We start from the raw sequence: 20234 nt of genomic DNA, 5'->3' as shown, positions 1-20234 counted from the left end.
ATGGTAGCAGCTGGAACAGTCTGTGGTTGAGGTGACTCTGGTCTCCAATGATCTTTCAGGCCCTTTTTACACACCTGTCCTTGTAAATGTCCTGAAAAGTGGGAAGTTCACAGCTACAGATGTGCTGAACTGTCCACAACACTCTCTGCAGAGTCCTGTGATTGAGGGAAGTGCAGTTCCCATACTAGGTAGTGATGCAGCCAGTCAGGATGCTCTCAATCGTGCTCTTATAGAAAGTTCTTAGAATTTAGGAGTCCATACCAAACTTCTTCAACTCTCTGAGGTGAAAGAGGCACTGTTATGCCTTTTTCATCACACAGCCGGTATGTACAGACCACTTGAGATCCTCAGTGATGTTTATGCTGAGGAACTTAAAGCTGTTCACTCTCTCAACCCCAGACCTATTGTTGTCAATAGGGGTTAGCTGTCTCCATTCCTCCTGTAGTCCACAACCAGCTCCTTTGTTATTGCGACATTGAGGGAGAGGTTATTCTCTTGATACCACTGTGTCAGGGTGATAACTTCCTCTCTGTAGGCTGCCTCATTATTATTTGAGATTAGGCTAATCAGTGTAGTGACATCAGCAAATTTAATTAGCAGATTGGAGCTGTGGGTGGTGATACAGTCATGGGTATACAGAGAGTAAAGGAGGGGGCTTAGTACACAACCCTGAGGGGCATCTGTGTTGAGGGTCAGAGGAGTAGAGGTGAGGGAGCCCACTCTTACCACCTGCTGGCGATCTGACAGGAAGTCCAGGATCCAGCTACATAAGGCAGAGTGAAGGCCGAGGTCTTTGAGCTTCTTGTTGAGCCTGGAGGGAATTATGGTGTAATTCCATACCCGAGTATTCATCAGTCCACAGTAAGAGAAATTGTCTACAAATGGAAGGAAATTCAGTACTGTTGCTTCTCCCTAAGAGTGGGCGTCCTGCAAAGATCACACTGAGCACAACGTGCAATGCTGAAGGAGGTGAGACGAACCCAAGGGTAACAGCAGAAGACCTGCAGAAATCTCCAGAACTTGTTCAAGTCTCCATTCATGTGTCCACTAGAAGATAAACACTGAACAAGGATGGAAGGACACCATGGAGGAAACAACTGCTCTCTAGTAAAAAACATTGCTGCATGTCTCAAGTTTCCAAATGCCCACCTGGATGTTCCACAAAGCTTCTGGGACAATGTTCTGTGGACAGATGAGACAAAAGCTGAACCTCTTAGCAGAAATGCACACCATTATGTTTGGAGGAAAATTGGTATTGCACACCAACACTAGAACCTCATCCCAATTGTGAGGCATGTGGAAGGAGCATCATGGTTTGGGGCTGTTTTGTTGCTTTGGGTCTGGACATCTTGCATTCGTTGAGGGAACAATGAATTCAAAATTGTATCAAAACATATTACAGGAGAATTCAGGGTAGAAGACCATCCTCTGAAGCTTAATAGAAGTTGGATTTTGCAACAAGAGAACGATCCAAAACACAAGAGTAAATCAACATCAGAATGGTTTAAAAAGAAGAAAATATGTGTTTTGGAGAGGCCAAGTCGGAGTCCAGGCTTTAACCCAATTGAGATGCCGCGGCATGACCTGAAGAGGGCTGTACATGCAAGGTATCCTGGAAATATTGATGAACTGAAACAGTTTTGTATGGAGAAATGGTCTAAAATTCCTCCTTACCATTGTGCAAGTCTGATCATCAGCTACAGGAAAAAAGTTTGGTGCAGGTTATTGCTGCTAAAGGAGGTTCTGCCAGTTATTAAATACAAGGGTTCACATACTTTCTTCAGCCTGGAGTGTGAATGATTAAACAATGTGTTCAATAAAAACATGAAAAATACTATTATTTATGTGTTATTAGTTTAGACAGATTGTGTTTTTCTACTAGTGTGACTGAGATGAAGATCAAACCACATTTTATGAATAATTAATGGAGAAAACCACAAACTTTTTCCTTGTAACTGTAACAGAAAATTAATCTTCAAGGGGAAACAGGTTGGAAGAAAGTGTATGGTGGACTTCTCCAGGGGATGGTATGAAGATAACTATATGTAGTTACTGTATATTAATTACTTGAACTTGGGCAAATTGTGTCCTGTACATCTATTTACAAATGATAACTTGCAAATTTAATGCTGAAAAATGGAAAGTTAGAAAGAATGAGAAGGCGACGATGTAAATTACATGGCGCAATTCCAAAGCACAAGTAACAACAGCTAATTCTGGCAGTAAATATGTATGGTTAGTGAAAAGTGACAGGATTATTAGTGATACAGTGTGGGGTAGGCCCTTCCAGCTCTTCGAACCACACCATCCCAGCAACCCCACAACCCTGATCCACCCTAACCTAATCACAGGATAATTTACAATGATCAATTAACCCACCAGCTACATCTTTGGACTGTGGGAGGAAACCAACTGGAGCACCCAGAGAAAACCCACAGGGACAACATCCTGATAGATGATGCTGGAATTGAATTCCGAACTCCAGAATGTCCTGAGCTGCAATGGCGTCATGCTGACCACTATGCTACTATGGCACACACAAGATAGTTTTAAGATGAACAGAATTGAGTGGAATTTATAAGTAGAAACAAGTCATGATGAATCTTTGACATACTGTTTCACCTCTTATGAGATGTTTAATTCCAGCAGCCACATTGAAAGGCTTCAAAGGATATGCCTTTAAGAGATTCATTGTATTGATTCTCAGGATTAGGGACTTTCGTGATGTGGATAGATTGGAGAAGCAGTGGTTGTTCACCTTTGGACAGGTTGTTGTGGTGGGATCCAGTATTTGATATTATAAAGGTCACAGGCAAAGAAGATTGAAAGCGATGGTTGGCATTGACAGAAAAGTTAAGGAAAGGAATAGATTTGCAAAAGAACCTGAAATAAAAACAAATCATTTTTGTAGCTGGCAAGTATTAAGGGTTTGTGTGCACTGCTAGGGTTAGTACCAAAATCAAATTCAAATGTTGAGTCCAAATAGGAGCTTGATAAATATCTGAAAGAAAAGGCGTTAGAGACAACTGAAGAGAAAGTGGAAAGAGAGTGTAGCTTGTTTCTTAAACACAAGATTCTGCAGATGTTGAAAATGTTGAGCAAAATGCTGGATGAACTCTGCAAGGTGGAGGGACATGAACAGTTGCTGTTTTGTGCCAAGATGAAAGATCTCATCTTTATTAGTTAGCACATCCAATAGAGTGAATTTGGATTATGTGATATGGCTGATGATTGCACAGAAAATTAATTGATCTTGGATCAAAAGGATGAAAATATATTTCAAGGGCAATGAACAGCAGTAATAATAACTTAAATTAAAACAATCTGATTCTTCAAGAAGGCAAATTAGCTAACTAACTGCTCTGGGATATATTGACTTAACTACCTCAATTAGGGCAATTAGAGATAAAGAATAATTGAATCAGAATCAGGCTTAATATCACTGGTATACATTGTGAAATTTGTTATTTTATGAAGCAGTGCATTGCAATACATAATTTAAAAAGTTGTAAATTCCAAGGCACTTCACTCTGCCCTGACCCACCTGGACAGCTCCAGTTCTTACGTCAGAACGCTGTTCATTGACTTTAGTTCAGCATTCAATACTGTGATCCTCTCCAAGCTGATCGCCAAACTTTGCCAGCTTGGTATCAGCTCATCCCTCTGCAATTGGACCTTGGACTTTCTGACTAACAGACCCCAATCAGTTAAGATAGACAACCACTCTCACCCTGAACACCGGTCTGCCTCAAGGCTGTGTGCTGATCCCTCTTCTGTACTCCCTTTTCACCTATAACTGCATTCCTGTACATAGTTCTAACTCCATAATCAAGTTCGCAGACGACACCACGGTGGTTGGCCTGATCAGAGGGGATGACGAGATGGCCTACAGGGACGAGATCCAGCACCTGGCCACGTGGTGTGCCGACAACAACCTGGCCCTTAACACCCAGAAGACCAAGGAGATCATTGTGGACTTCAGGCATGCTAGGAGCCACACTCATGTCCCCATCTACATCAACGGAGCTGTATCAAGCTTCCAATTCCTTGGTGTCCACATTTCCAAGGATCTCACCTGGTCCCTGAACTCCTTCATCCTGATCAAAAAGGCGCAACAGCACCTTTATTTCCTGTGGAGCATCAAGAAAGCTCACCTCTGTCCCAGGATACTGATGGACTTTTACCGCTGTACTATTGAGAGCATACTCACCAACTGCACCTCAGTGTGGTATGGCAATTGTCCACTGTGGTGAAAACTGCCCAGCGGATTATCGGCACCCAATTCCCCACCATTGAGAACATCTACCATAAACGCTGCCTGGGCAGGGCAAAAAGCATTATCAAGGATGCATCTCATCTTAACCATGGACTTTTTACTCTCCTCCCATCTGGTAGGCGCTACAGGAGCCTCCGCTTCCGCACCAACAGGCACAGGAAGAGCTTCTTCCCCTGAGGCTGTGACCCTGCTGCACCTCATATCACAGTGCTAAGCAATATTGCACCCATATTGTACTGTCTCAGTACTTTTATATTTGTGTGCTGTAGCATTTACTTTTTATTCGCAGTTATTTTGTAAATAACACTATTCTTTACATTTCTGGTTAGATGCTAACTGCATTTCATTGGCTTTGTATATGTACTCGGCACAATGACAATAAAGTTGAATCTAATCTAATTTAATCTATACATAAAAAATTAAATAAGTAGTGCAAAAAGAGAGCAAAAAAAAATTGTGAGGTGGTGTACATGGGTTCATTGTCCATTCAGAAATCTAATGCTTTACTCACTACCCATAAATAAATCTAAATAATTCAGAAAGAAGTTGACAAATATATGCACCTAGGTTAGGAAAACTATAACTTCATTTTCAGATCTGAAGGAATATGTCGTAGTTGTCACTGATTTCATTAAGACCTGTGTGGATGAGTTTGTTAGCCAAGAAAGTACTAAACCCAGAGGCTTGGTTGAATTAGAACATTTGTAATCTACTGAGGGCTAGATCTGTAGTGGTCAAGACCAGTGATCTAATATCTTACAAGAAGTCCAGGTACAACCTATGGAAGGCCTTTGTGAGGGTGAAAAGGCAATTCCATGTGAAGTTAGTGATGCAGTCAAATGGATGACAGCTGTCACAGGGTTTTCGTATCATTATTTCCTTTAAGGCAAAACCTACAGCATAAATGGCTGTGATGCTTCACTCTTTGATGACCCCATGCTTGAAAAGGTGAATAAAGATGTGTGAACCTAGACAGCATCTGGCAACTCTGTGATCTGTCTCAGATTCCGACATCAGAAAATCCTTAAAGAGGGTAGCCCCTTGGCGGGCGTCAGGCTCCGATGGTGGACCTGGCAAGGTATTGAAGACCTGTGCTGACCAACTGGCTGGAGTGTCAAAGGACATTATTAACCTCTCACTACTGCATTCGGATGTTTCCAACTGCTTCAAAACGACGTCAATCATACTGGTGCCCAAGAAGAGCAGGGTGAAATGCATCAAAGGATATCATCTGATAGCACTCACGTATACTGTGATGAAGTGCTTTGAGAGATTGGTCATGGTTTGCATTATTTCGTGCCTGAGCAAGAACCTGGACCCACCGCAATTTGTCTACTTCCATAGGAGGTCTACAGCGGACACAATTGCACTGACTCTCCACTCAGCATTGGACAACCTGGACAATAGCAATATGTATGTCAGTGCGCTGTTTATCGATTACAATTCATACAACATAATCATCTCCCCACTGCTAATCAGAAGCTTCCCTCTGCATCTAGATTCTTGACTTCCTCAGCAGGAGACCACAGTCAGTACAGATTGGTAATAACATCTCCTGCTTGCAGTCAACACAGGTGTACCTCAAGGATATATGCTTAGCCCACTGCTGCACTCTCTTTACACTCGTGACTCGGTGCCTAGGCACAGCTCAGACGCCATCTATGAGTTTGCCAATGATATCGCTGTTGGCAGAATCTCAGAGAAGCTCAAGGAGCAAGATGAAGTGGCTGGTTGAGTGGTGTCCCAATAACAATTGTGAACTTGGGGGGATGTCAGGAGAATGTACACCAATCCTCACTGAGGGGTCAGCAGTGGCAGTTTGAAGTTCCTGGGCGTCAACATGTCAGATGGTTTTTCTGGGCCCAACACATTGATGAAATCATGAAGGCACATCAGTGGCAATACTTCATTAGGAGTTTGAGGAGATTTGGTATGTCACCAAATACTCAAGCAAATGTCTATAGATATACCATGGAGAGCAATCTGATTGGTTGCATCACTGCTTGTTAACAAATTTTAAGACATAAGTCGGGGACAATAATCCTGATTCTAACTCCGTGAAGTCTGGTGGTAATATTACAAGACCAAACTCAATGTTGAAAGTACCTGCCTTACCCCTGTGGCATGTTTACAGAAAAGCTTTTTTGTACTTGTACTTTTAGTTCATAGTAACCAAGATACATTACATTTTGAGAAGTTGATAAATCTCTGGAATTATCTGCTGTGAGGGTGGCAGAGATCAAGTGATTAAATATGTTTAGGATGGAGCTAGATAAATACTTTAAGGAGTTTGAGGAATTGGGTTATGGAGAACTGGAGAACAGAAGAACGGAAGCCACCATTGATCATATTAAATGGTAGGGCAGGGTTGAGGAACCTAGTAAATAATACTGTTTTCTGGTTGTCTTGTAAATATTACAATGTTGCCCAGCACCCCTTCAATTTTATCACCTAATAATTTGTTTGTGTTCTGCAGGTTCAAATCCAGTAAAATACGGACACACCAGGTTTGAAATATTTCTTTCTTGTTTAACGTTAAATTGTGTGACAGTTCCATTTTCTTCACCTATTTAAAAACAAATCTGCAGCATTTTTATTCACAATTTACAGACAATTTCAATCATTTAAACCGTTAGATGTAAAGTGAACAAAGTTTAATATTGATAAAATGCACATCTGTGAAAACATTTTGGAATGCAAAATGAATAATGAATTTAGCTTTTATAAAATTATTAAGAAGCCTTGGTGGAATTGTGGATGGTTCAACTTATCATGTTCAGACAAAGCAGTAAGGTAATAAGCTACACACATCAAAGTTGCTGGTGAACGCAGCAGGTCAGCCAGCATCTCTAGGAAGAGGTACAGTCGAAGTTTCAGGCCGAGACCTTTCGTCAGGACTAACTGAAACAAAGAGCTAGTAAGAGATTTAAAAGTGGGAGGGGGAGATCCAAAATGATAGGAGAAGACAGGAGGGGGAGGGATAGAGCCAAGAGCTGGACAGGTGATTGGCAAAAGGGGTATGAGAGGATCGTGGGACAGGAGGCCCAGGGAGAAGGAAAAGGGGGGGGAACCCAGAGGATAGACAAGGGGTATCGTCAGAGGGACAGAGGGAGAAAAAGGAGAGTGAGAGAAAGAATGTGTGTATATAAATAACGGATGGGGTACGAGGGGGAGGTGGGGCATTAGCGGAAGTTAGAGAAGTCAATGTTCATGCCATCAGGTTGGAGGCTACCCAGACGGAATATAATGTGTTGTTCCTTCAACCTGAGTGTGGCTTCATCTTTACAGTAGAGGAGGCCGTGGATAGACATGTCAGAATGGGAGTGGGATGTGGAATTAAAATGTGTGGCCACTGGGAGATCCTGCTTTCTCTGGTGGACAGAGCGTAGGTGTTCAGCAAAACAATCTCCCAGGGAGATCGTTTTGCTGAACACCTACGCTCGAGATCGTTTTGCTGAGATCCTGCTTTCTCTGGTGGACAGAGCGTAGGTGTTCAGCAAAACGATCTCCCAGGGAGATCGTTTTGCTGAACACCTACGCTCGAGATCGTTTTGCTGAACACCTACGCTCTGTCCACCGGAGAAAGCAGGATCTCCCAGTGGCCACACATTTTAATTCCACATCCCATTCCCATTCTGACATGCCTATCCACGGCCTCCTCTACTGTAAAGATGAAGCCACACTCAGGTTGAAGGAACAACACCTTATATTCCGTCTGGGTAGCCTCCAACCTGATGCCATGAACATTGACTCCTCTAACTTCCGCTAATGCCCCACCTCCCCCTCATACCCCATCCGTTATTTATATACACACATTTTTTCTCTCTCTCTCCTTTTTCTCCCTCTGTCCCTCTGACTATACCCCTTGCCCATTCCTCTGGGTTTCCCCCTCCCCCTTTTCCTTCTCCCTGGGCCTCCTGTCCCATGATCCTCTCATACCCCTTTTGCCAATCACCTGTCCAGCTCTTGGCTCCATCCCTCCCCCTCCTGTCTTCTCCTATCATTTTGGATCTCCCCCTCCCCCTCCCACTTTTAAATCTCTTACTAGCTCTTCCTTCAGTTAGTCCTGACGAAGGGTCTCGGCCTGAAACGTCGACTGTACCTCTTCCTAGAGATGCTGCCTGACCTGCTGCGTTCACCAGCAACTTTGATGTGTGTTGCTTGAATTTCCAGCATCTGCAGAATTCCTCGTGTTTGCAAAGGTAATAAGCTAATCTGTATCTAGATTTTATTAGAGTGAAATTAACTTTTAAGGCATAGCAATTGATAATCAATCTTTTCTTGTACATGTCATCCTATTAAAAAAGGAAAATATTTCTATCAGGTCAGAACAACAGTACTATGTCCAATGGAATATGTTTGAGGGACAGTCATTAACAGAAATTCTTAATGTGGCAAACTCCAGGTTATTGCCTTGTATCTGGAGTGGATAAAAAGTGCATATTTTGATGGAAGTGACTTTTGATAGATCTTCAAGCCCAAATCATATATTGTAACTTGGCATGATTCTGGTGTTCATGATACATTTTCAGTATCTTCTATTGTTTTGTTTCCATTTTTGTAATAGTTTGAAGATTAATTACTGATTGAACTTAATTTCTTTTCACATTTTTCAGTGCACAGAGCAATACAGGAATGTGTGGATACCAGGTAAAAATACATTATTAAATGAGCAAATGGCTATTACACATCTGATAATTGTCTTAAAATGGTAGTAATTATCCACTTGAATATCTGTTTTTAGACTCCATATATGTGCAACATTCCCCTTGTTCAGCAGCACTGGCATTCCAGTAATGTAAGGTCAGTCTATAATTTAAAAATCTGATCAAGTTATAATTAATTTTAACAATGACTATATTCTACATCCTCAGTTGGATTGGCTACTTGGATTGTGCAATGTATTAAAAATACTTAAAATGAAGAATTAATAGTTATATTTAATTACGTACTTAAAGATTAACGAACCGATTAAGTGAATATATATTTTCTAGAATGACATGAGTGTCTAGAGCAAAGTTCTATCTGTATTTAAGCCTTAATGAATTGCATCAATTGATGCAGCTTTTATGTTTTAAGTACTTCCTGAATTGAACATATTGCATGCCAAAGGACAACTATGATAAATTAAGTAAAATGAGTTATGAAAAATACTACTAAGCCTTTCCTTTTATATTGTAAATTAAATTGTCAAATGTGATGTGCTGATGGATTGCACATTTTGCTAAAGAAGTGACTTAATGGTGCTTTGTAAAACAAAAATACTGTTTCCGTTGCTGGGAGTTATCTTTGCTATTCTGGTGTACCTAATCATATGGTGAAGGGTGATCTCAATTTCTTTGACCTATTTAATTGTTTGGTGGAGGGAAATACGTGGTGGAGCAATTCATTCAATTTTACAACTATCCTTCCAAATGGCTTAATTTTGTGTGTGTTTGTGTGTATGTGTGCACATCCGCCAGCATGGATGTGGTTGTTTCAGTCAGAGAATTTGATAGCTCTGCTGTGATAAATTATTTTTAACTCTTTGAACTTGATGCTTATTAACTTGTTATCGACATTAGTGAGTGAAATAAGATAAAAGAGCCCATGAGCCTCTTCAGGTTTTAAACAAAACAAACGCAGTCTGTTCAAAAGAAATCAGTATGTATGGAATTTACGGGAGCCCAAGCCTTTGGGAAGGAATGTTCTTTACAAGTTGAATTTTGCATGTCCCTGCATGTGCCGGAAACTAACTTGTCTCTCTTTGCAAAGCTCCAAAGTTAGAGCTTCAATCTGCAGATTGTTCAATGCATGACATAGTAATCTTGTGCTGTGCTCCTCACCTTTGATCTGATACGTTAGTTATGTTAGAAGCTGGTACCTATACCATGGAAGCTATTTGGGACAAGGTTACATTTTAACAATTATTTGCATTTATTTCTATATTCTACCTCTTATGCTTTTTTTGTCTCCCTCCCACATTTTATTTCATTTTCATTTGATCAGTAACCAAAAAGTCTCGTCTCACTAACTGCTCACTGTGCACATGGTACAGGCCACCACCCAATGATGACAGGCAAAAATATTACAACCGGACACCAGCATCGGAAGGAAATGGGAGAAACGCAAGATATGTTCAAGAGCAGAATATGAAGAACATGGGAGGCAGGATGCATAGTATTGATCAAGATAAACTCATGACCACACTTTGAAAAACAAATGGCAAAGTGTTTACCCCACCTCTGGTTTGGAACCCCATACTCCCACCCACCTCATGTTCCATTCAAGCTGTAATCCAGAATTGTGAAGAAAAATTAAAAGTGAAAAGAACCACATTTCCAAGCATGATGTACAATTCCCGTTTGACATCTCTGCATACTTTGAAGATGCTAATCTCTTCAGTGCATTATATCACAAGTTTTCAATATTTCTATGAAACATTTACAAGACCATTTAAATTGCCTGGATATTCTTGATACAAAGTGCATCATACAGGACAAGTAGTTCATCTTTTTCATGAACCAGATCTATGATTGCAAAAGAAGTTTGAGCAGGCAAAATTATTTGCAAAAGTAGGGCAATAGCTAATGCAAAATCTCATTGTCAGTCGAGTGGATTCGAATAAGACTATAGATAATGATTAGTGTCTAGATGGGCTTTCTTCAAATATTCTGCCTTGTTCTTGGAATTTTATTTGAAGTTGTACTTTGGGAGTTTCGTACCCTTTGCTCTATCTGAAGGTGAATGTTACATTTAATGGGATAAGCTGTGATTGCTTATGAGCATCATGTCAGTTTATCCTGATTAATGTTAAATTTGAACTGTGCTTATTAATCAAGATGTTCATTGTTTTTATACTTTTGCTCCATTCTTCAGAGGCTTTGCTATATCACTTACTCAAGTGCCATCAGGTATCAAGACAAGGGGAACCACCAATATGCCTTTAATCTACAGTTTTTTAATCAGTTGCAAGTAGATTTATAAGGAATAATCTTAAGCAAATTAAAATATTTTAAGAGTATTCGTTTCAGGCTCCAAGAGCAAGAGCATCTAAGTGCTGAAGTTAAGACTTGCAGGAAATGAAGGTCACACATTCAACTGTGCTCATTACATTGAAATCAGCAGAAAGTTTTTGGAAGCTGTTTCAATTATTTAATTCTCAGTTCCCATGCTGGTGATTCCAATTGTTGCTTATTATGCAGTGACCCTTGCTGAAATTAATTATTGTCAACTGTGATTTTTCATTTCTTGATGGGAACATTTTACTGTTGCAACACACCTGAAGAATAATCAACCATAGAAACCATAAAAAAACTACAGCACAGAAACAGGCCTTTTGGCCCTTTTTGGCTGTGCCGAAACATTTTCTGCCTAGTCCCACTGACCTGCACACGGACCATATCCCTCCATACACCTGCCATCCATGTACCTGTCCAATTTATTCTTAAATGTTAAAAAAGAACTCACATTTACGACCTCGTCTGGCAGCACATTCCACACTCCCACCACTCTCTGTGTGAAGAAGCCCACCCTAATGTTCCCTTCAAACTTTTCCCCCTTCGCCCTTAACCCATGTCCTCTGTTTTTTTTCTCCCCTTGCCTCAGTGGAAAAAGCCAGCTTGCATTCACTCTATCTATACCCATCATAATTTTATATACCTCTATCAAATCTCTCCTCATTCTTCTCCGCTCCAGGGAATGAAGTCCTAACCTATTCAACCTTTCTCTGTAACTGAGTTTCTCAAGTCCCGGCAACATCCTTGTAAACCTTGTCTGCACTCTTTCACATGGGCAATTGCCCATCTTTTGGCTTTCATGACACTGGACCCTCACGAGGCCTATCACCTGAACCATGAGTGAACATATTTGGTAGAGGCTGAAGGAGAAATATCAGTATTCTGTAAGGATGCACATAGCCTTCATTGTCTTTACATTGGAGCTGAGAATGTGAAATATTAAAAATAGGATCAAGTAGGCTTGTACACTGTTGCAATGTTCTGGAATTTCAGTTTGCCTTGCTGATTTAATTAAAAATGAATTTTAGAAAAACTAAATTCATGACTTCTGGCCAACTGGTGTTAATCTGTCACCTTATAAATATGGACTGAATTGAATGCTTCCCAGAATAAATATTTGTAACGCTTTTGGAGCTTATTTATTATGAAAGTGGATATGTTGCTAAATGAATATATCGCTGAAAATTATTTCTCGCTAATTTTAAGATGGCCCCTTTTTTGTTAAAATCAGTATATAGCACGGTTTATTTCAAGAATCATTTGGCACTTAGTCTATGTTCTAGGGCTTGATTAAACAGTGCTCTGAGTTGCCTTTATATTTGTTAGACCTGATATGAATGAATCAAAACTTAGGTAGTATGACACTGATGAGAGCGATGAGTAGTATCAAATGGTTCTCGTGCAATAGATTAAAAAAACCTTTTTAAAATGAAGCATTTTAATTTATGCCTGAGGGTGGTTGCATTGAAGTAAAAGGAAACAGAATAAATTACTCCAAGTATTTGTTGCTGAACATTATATATTCTATCATCTTGGATACAAAGCAATATCTCAAAAGTTTTAAATAAAATTTTCTTCCCTTCCATCCCTGCAAGCAGTCCAGTGCTACATGGTGACTATTTGGTGAGCAATTTAATTGAACATTATTCCTTAGTCATCAGTTCATGATAGTTAATTCTTCAGTTATAACCCATAGTGCTTTTAATTAGGCTAAAACAATCACATAATGTTAATTTCTAACATGATTCAGATTGAATGTTTTTCTAAAAATAAAAGTGGAGTGTGTGAGGTAGAATCGGAACATCACATTGATTGTAAAACAAATTTGTTGTAAAAACGTACATTTTTATGACTAGAATCTGCAGATTGTTACATCTAGAAGTAAAAATTCCTTCCTTTCTCAAAGGGTTAACAAAATAAGATTAATGGCAGCATACATTAGTGTTGATCCAGCAGAAGTCTAATCAATGTAGGTTATATCACGTCACTTGGCCTTTATGTATTTAGAATTAGATTTCATAACCTTGTACTGACTTAAGCTCACAGCCATTGGCAGTAGAGGCAACACTGAACTTTACTATTCCTCTCCTGAACAAAGTCATAATTTCACAGTTTGAAGTCTTTGTGGTTTTATTCTATCAAAACTTGTAGAAACTTGTAGTCGACATAGCTATTGGTTATTCATTTTAAATCCTGTCTGGAACAATTTTGTTTTATAATCATATTGTATATCTGTGGGAAGCTTTTAATCAAAATAACTGTGATATTCACATTATAAATATTCTCTTGTTTTACATACAGCTAAACTTTATTATACATGCTGGGCAGAAGTATCCCAGTTGCTTTTTATGCTTATCTACTGGCTGTAGATGATGGTGAGCCATTGGTGAGAAGTGTATAGTTGCTGAAGAGACCCCCCACCCCATGTTGCCTCCTGTGTGAGATGTTAGAAGGAGTATATTTTTTCTTTAAAAAGAGCTTCAGATTATTGTAAATTTAGACACAAGAGCAAAAGCTTGTGTGTTCATCATTAAAACACTTCATGGGATATGTATTATGAGAAAGTTACTATGTTGAGGTCCAGTTACTTCAATTGAAGATCTGAACATGATTTTAAAAAATCCTTCAAAAACTTTTGTCCATTATTTATCACCCAATTCAGCCAAACAGTTTAATATGATTCTTAATAAAATTTACTGGCAGTATTTCATCTTGAATATCAATAATTTGAATTCCCACACGCAGTTCTCAGTCTTTGTTGCATATTGACCAATTTCTAAGCATTTAACCTTCAATTTTTATTCTTCACAGCAAAATTAATAATAATGAAAGCAGGCACTTTTTTGTAACTTCGAGGTTCCTCCTCTGTAACAAAAAAAATGGGACAACTTAGTTGCCCGTTTTCTTCTTAGCCACACATGCTTGTGACAGAATAGGCTTCCATTTGTGCATAAATATTGTTTACCCTGATCTTTGCAAGGAACAGTCTCAGACAATTAGTGACGCTTGAAGTTAGTGCCTTTCTTTTTGTATATGTATACTGCTTTCTAAAAGCAAGGACTTTGTCTCCTAAATTACTTTGAGAGCCTGTTATTGTTTGAACTGAAGGGACATTGGAGAAAGTAACAGAGAATAATTTCAACACCATACTCAAGATTCAAGATCATGAATTACTGTGATGCTTCACTCACAGATGAGCTCAATGCCTTTTATTCATGCTTTGAAAGAGAGAATAAAATTACCAGGGGTGATTGATAAGTTCGTGGCCTAAGGTAGAAGGAGATGAGTTATTAACTTCAAACTTTCTGCATAATCACTCAAAGAGTCGAACTGCACGTGCGTTTAACAAGAGCTATATAACTCATCTCCTTCTTCCTTAGGCCACGAACTTATCAATCATCCCTGCTGTGGACGACTTCTACAAAGAAGGGATCTGTATGCTCCATGACTGCTGGACTAAGTGTGTACATGTAGGAGGGGACTATGTTGAAAAATAAATATGCTAGGTTTCCCAAAATTGACTCCTTCTACCTTAGGCCACGAACTTATCAATCACCCTTTATATACCTGCATGTCCCTGGAGGGCCGCTGTGATCTCTGTCTCAGAAGTCAATGACAGAACAGCTTTCAAGAGGGTGAGCCCTCACAAGGCATCAGGCCCTAATGGTGTACGTGGTAGGGCACCAAAAACCTGTGCCAACCAACTGGCAGGAGCGTTCAACGGCATCTTCAATTTCTCATTGCTGCAGTCAGAAGTTCCCACCAGCTTCAAAAGGGCGACAGTTTTTGAGTGCCCAAGAAGAGCAGGGTAAGCTTTCTCAATGACTATCGCCCAGTGACACTCACATCTACTGTGAGGTGCTTTGAGAAGTCGTTCATGACTAGAATCAACTCCTGCCTAAGCTAGGACCTGGACCCGTTGCAATAATTTTATAGCAAATACAATCTCACTGCCTCCCCACCCTGCCTTGGATCACCTGGTCTGTAGTAATACCAGCGTATTGATTACAACTCAGTATTCAATACCATCATACCCTTAGTTCTAATCAACATGCTCCAAAGTCTGGACCTTTGTACCTCCCTCTGCAATTGGAGATTTGACTTCCTTACTGGGAGACCACAGTCTGCGGATCAGAAACAACTTCTCTTCCTCACTAACAATCAATACAGGCCCACCTCAAGGATGCACGCTTAGTGGACTGCTCTGCTGTCTCTACAGCCATGACTGTTTGGCTAGGTACAACTCAAACACCATCTATAAATGTACCGATGACAGAGCTATTGTTGAAAGAATTTCAGATGGTGACAAAGAGCCGTACAGGAGTGAGATAGATTGGTTGAGTGGTGTCATACAACAACCTTGCCACGTCATCCCTTCTACCTACCTTCCCATCCCTCTGATACAACCTGTAACCTTGGACATTCAGTTCCCATCTACAACCATCCTTTAGCCTGATTCAGTGATGGATACAACATCATACCTTGCAATCTGTAATAGTGCAACAAGATCATCCACCTTACTTCTTATACTCAATGTATTGAGATATAACATTTTGAGTACTGCATTTGCTACCTTTTTGATATTGCACTGATACTCAATTTGCTGGCTGAAATTATGTCCTATCATCTGACTGCAAGCTATCTTTGCTTTTTCACCATCTGTCCTATCCTGAGTCCTGTCACTCTGGTTCCTACCCCCCCCCCCAGCCAAATTAAATTAAACCCTCCCCAACAGCTCTAACAAACCTGTCTGTGGGATTATTGGTTCCTGTTGGGTTTAGGTGCAACCTGTCACTTTTGAACAGGTCATACCTCCCCCAGAAGAGATCCCAATGATCCAAGCACCTAAAATCCGGCCCCCTGCAGCAGCTTCTCAGCCACACATTTATCTGCCAAATCATCCTGTTTCTACCCGCACTGGCATGTGCACAAGCAGCGATCCAGAAATTACTACCCTGGAGGTCCTGCTTCTCAGCTTTCTACATTGCTCTCTAAATTCTCTTTACAGGACCTCTTTGCTCTTCCTTCCTATGTCGTTGGTACCAATATGTACCAAGACATCTGGCTGCTCCCCCCACTCCCCAAAATTTTGTAGACGCGATCTGAAACATCCCTGACCCTGGCACCTGGGAGGCAGCATACCATCCAGTTGTCCTGTTCATGTCCATAGAATCTCCTGTCTGTTCCCCACACAATTGAGTCCCCTATCACTACTGCTCCCCTCTTCTCCCTCTTTCTCTTCTGCACCATGAACCCATGCTCAGTGCCATTCCCCTGGGAGGTCATCCCCACAACAGTATGCAAAGCAGTATACTTATTTTTGAGGGGAATGGCCACAGGTGTGCTCTGTGATAACTGCCTATTCACATTTCCATTTCTTCAGGAGCTACCCGCCTCTTGCAACTCGGTGTGGCTGCTTCCCTGTAACTCCGATCAATGATCTCCTCACTCTCCTGTACAAGCCGAAGGTCATCCACCTGCTGCTCCTGATCCCCAACAGGGTCTTGAGGGAGCTTCAGGCGGATGCACTTCATGCAGATTTAGTTTCCTGGGAGTCTGGGTCTCCCAACATCTGGCGTGAAGAACACACCACGGCCATGTACTACACTAGGTACAGTAAGGGGGGGGAGAAAAAGGGAACCTTAACAGAAACTTAACCAGAGCTAGTGGCTTTTCTGAGCGGATACCTCCTTTGAGCCAAAGCGTTACACTCCTACTCTCACCACTGGCCTACTCGCTACAATGGCTGCCCTCTTGTCTCTTCTGTACTTTTAAACAAGCGTCACCGACCTGCGAGAAACCTTGTCGCTGTGGCCTGTTTCTGCCACTGCTTGGGCCTTCAGATATTATTATATTAATAATGATATATTTTTATTTCTATATTAAACTAGAAACTCTCAATGTCAGAAAATATGGGAAATTACATAATATAATAGCTGCTACTCCTGTCACTGCTTTAAATTGGCTTTATTTGATATCTTAGAATTTAGCTTTGAAATCTGCCCAGGTTCTCATTTTGTTGATTCTGTTGCTGAGGAGCCTCGTTGCCTGATGTAATGGACCTGAGCCATGCAGGTAGTAAAGGCAGAAATTATATTCCTTTCAATGTTGGACAAATTAAGGGAAGTACACAAGATGGGTAGGTGAAGGTGAACACCTTATAACTCAAGTACTCTCATTTTCTTTGCGGTTTTGCTGTACATGAAGAACATCTTGTTTTTGCTAATTTTGAATGTGCAGAGTTTTTCTGAAGAATACTTTCTAACTTTTAGGTATCAGGTGAAGAATTTGTTGCACCCTATCAATTTTAATATCTTTCTGACCTACAATATTTTTATTCCTGCAATGGAAGTGTTCAGCTGATAACTAGAACCCAGCAAAACTTATCAAGGATATCCAATGATGCCATGGCTATAAACAAAAGACAGCAGTTCTCTTTTAAGAACTAACATATTGTTAAAAGGATGAATGGCAAGATAATTTCTTAGCTAATGGAGCTTTTACTCCTCTGTTGGTATTTACTTCAAGATCTACTGAGTGTTTTTTGCTCTGAAGCTCCCATTACACCTATTCAATTCTAAAAAAAGACAAACTTGAGGAAGAGCATTGATGGAGGCAGCTGGTCAGGCAATACACAGAGTGCTTGGCAATAATCTGTTGAAGGCTTCAACATATTTTAGTAACTACCAGTTAGTTAGGAACATTAAAATAAGAGAAGGCTTCCTATTTCACCGTACAATGAGATCGTGACCAATCTGAGCTTCTACTCTTTTAACATATTAGCTCTTTATCCATTTGGCATCATTGGCAAGCCAAAATCAATTGAACTTGGATTTAAAGGTTTTATTTGAATTAAGGAGCAGCACAATGACTCCAGTGACCCTGGACCCAATCCTGACTTTGGGAGCTGTTTACATGAAGTTTGCATATTTTTTCCTGTGACCGAAAAAGCAGAACTCTGGAAGAACTCAGTGGTCTGGCAGCATCTGTGGTGGCAAAAGGTTTAAGCTGATGTTTCAGGTCAAGACCTTGCACCGGGACTGGGAGGCTAGAGGAAGGATAACCAGTGCCTATCAGTCTGAGAGAGTAGTGAAACAGAGGCTGGTAGGTGACAGGTGGAATCAGATAGGGAAGCAACTGTTTACCTCCATAGATGCTACTTGACACAATGAATTCTTCCCGAGTTCTGTATTTTGTTCCAGTTTCCAGCATTTGTGGTCTCTCCTCTCAGACCATGTCGGTTTTCTCCGGCTTCCTCCCACATCCCAAAGAATTGCAGATTTGTAGGTTAAAATTGAGCCTAGTGTGTAGGGTGAGTGGTAGTATTTGGAATGAATTGATCAAAATGTGGAACCAATAAAATAGCTTCATGTTAATGGGTGCTTGATAGTTGACACAGACTCAGTGTGCTGAAAATTCTGCTTCCATGACGTATCTCTACCATTTTTGTGAAAGTAAGTATTGCATTTAATGCCTCCGGCATCAATAGCAAAGCCTTCAGTTACCAAAGTGGTCAGGTCTGCAATTCCCACCTGGACTTCTCTTTTTTTTCCTTCCTTCTCTAAGACCCTCCTTTAGACACTTTTTAACCATGTTTTAATGACATTTTAATAATCTGACTTAAAATAAGGCTTGTGGTCAATCTTTGTTTTGTAGCACTCATGTGGAGTGGTATTTGCACATCTTGCTGTACTTTAAAGATGCCAAACTAACACCGGTTACTATAACTTGCAAACAGCTCTTTGCACTGGAAACTAATGGTAATATATTACTTCAAACAAATCACTGCCCCACATTACCATTAGTCATAGCTATAAGATGAGTATAATTTCAGGAAACTTGTGATGTGAGAACATGCTGGACTGCAACTGAGGACATCTTATGCACATTCATAAAGCAAATTAAGATTTGTTGCCTGCTGTATGAAATACCGAAGACTGTAGGGCAGTGTTTAATAATTTTTGACTGGCAGTTCTTCAGGGTTCAGTTACATCTGTGTGAATTTATGCATGACCTTGATCTATCTGTCAACATTAAGTGAAATAAATGTATGAATGTACTGCACATTTGCACACAGCACAAATTTCATTTAAGTAATTCATGTTCATAGGTTAAAAGAATCCTTCATTTTTTGGACAGTCCTACATGCAGGTAATCTTTCTTCGCCACATTCATTGCGGCAAAACGCAGCATTTTCCCCTTTTCTTTTATGATATCAAAGATTCCACCATCCCTTGTAATCTTCCCCTGTTGACTTCAAAAGATCTGTCATCCACAGAAGCATCATCCCCCTATGTGCTTCTCTTAATGAATTCCAAACTTAATGTGACATTGAACTATTCTGCTGCTAACTATATGTGTGCCCCTTTCTTTGCCCAGCAGACTTCACTGCAGACCACAGACACTTGTTTTCTGCTATAGAGTTCCCATTCATTCTGGACCTCTTCCCTAGATCTCTGCTATCAATGAAACATTGCATTTGACTTTTCATTTGCTTGGAGCATTGTCTGTTTTTCTTTCTGCAAAAGTTTCTTGGCCTGCTAAGTATTTCCAGTGTTGTCTGTTTCTGCACCATGGTGGTATTATTTGGCTGAAAACACAGAGGATTTCTGTGGTTCATGGTTAATCAACATTCTCAGAAGATCCTCCTTTGGCTCAGGTGGTACCGATGTACTTTCTCAGATCTTGCAAAATAATGTTATTATTATTTCTTCTATAAAAGTAATTGGTAGAGTTCATATATAAGCTATCAAAATAGTATTTATGTTGTGTAGCTAAGTCTGGTATGCATTGTACAGCAGCCAGAGATCTGGAAATGTATTGATTGTAGTATAATATTGTCTCACAGTAAAATCTGTTAATGAAAGCCTCATAGAAGATGTCAAAGGGGAACAGGAACGGACTAACTAAGATGCATGAGAAGGTCATTCATGTTAGTGTAGTCTTAATGGTCAATCTGG

At 40.2% G+C, this 20234-nt stretch overlaps 1 protein-coding gene across 4 annotated transcripts in view; it reads left to right on the top strand.

Moving 5' to 3' along the window:
* LOC134344331 (band 4.1-like protein 4B) overlaps nt 1-20234 on the top strand; it is a 403206-nt gene that overhangs the window by 182612 nt on the left and 200360 nt on the right. For all 4 annotated transcript variants that reach the window (XM_063043916.1, XM_063043918.1, XM_063043917.1 and 1 more), the window contains 3 exons: nt 6753-6783; nt 8893-8926; nt 9021-9079. In XM_063043916.1, coding sequence (XP_062899986.1) covers nt 6753-6783; nt 8893-8926; nt 9021-9079 — 124 coding nt within the window. The remainder of the gene's footprint in view (nt 1-6752; nt 6784-8892; nt 8927-9020; nt 9080-20234) is intronic.

The sequence above is a fragment of the Mobula hypostoma genome, chromosome 3 (assembly GCF_963921235.1).
Source record: "Mobula hypostoma chromosome 3, sMobHyp1.1, whole genome shotgun sequence".
Taxonomy (NCBI): Eukaryota; Metazoa; Chordata; class Chondrichthyes; order Myliobatiformes; family Myliobatidae; genus Mobula; species Mobula hypostoma.
The sequence above is the reverse complement of the archived record's forward strand: the minus strand, read 5'-3'. Positions and strand labels throughout refer to the sequence as shown.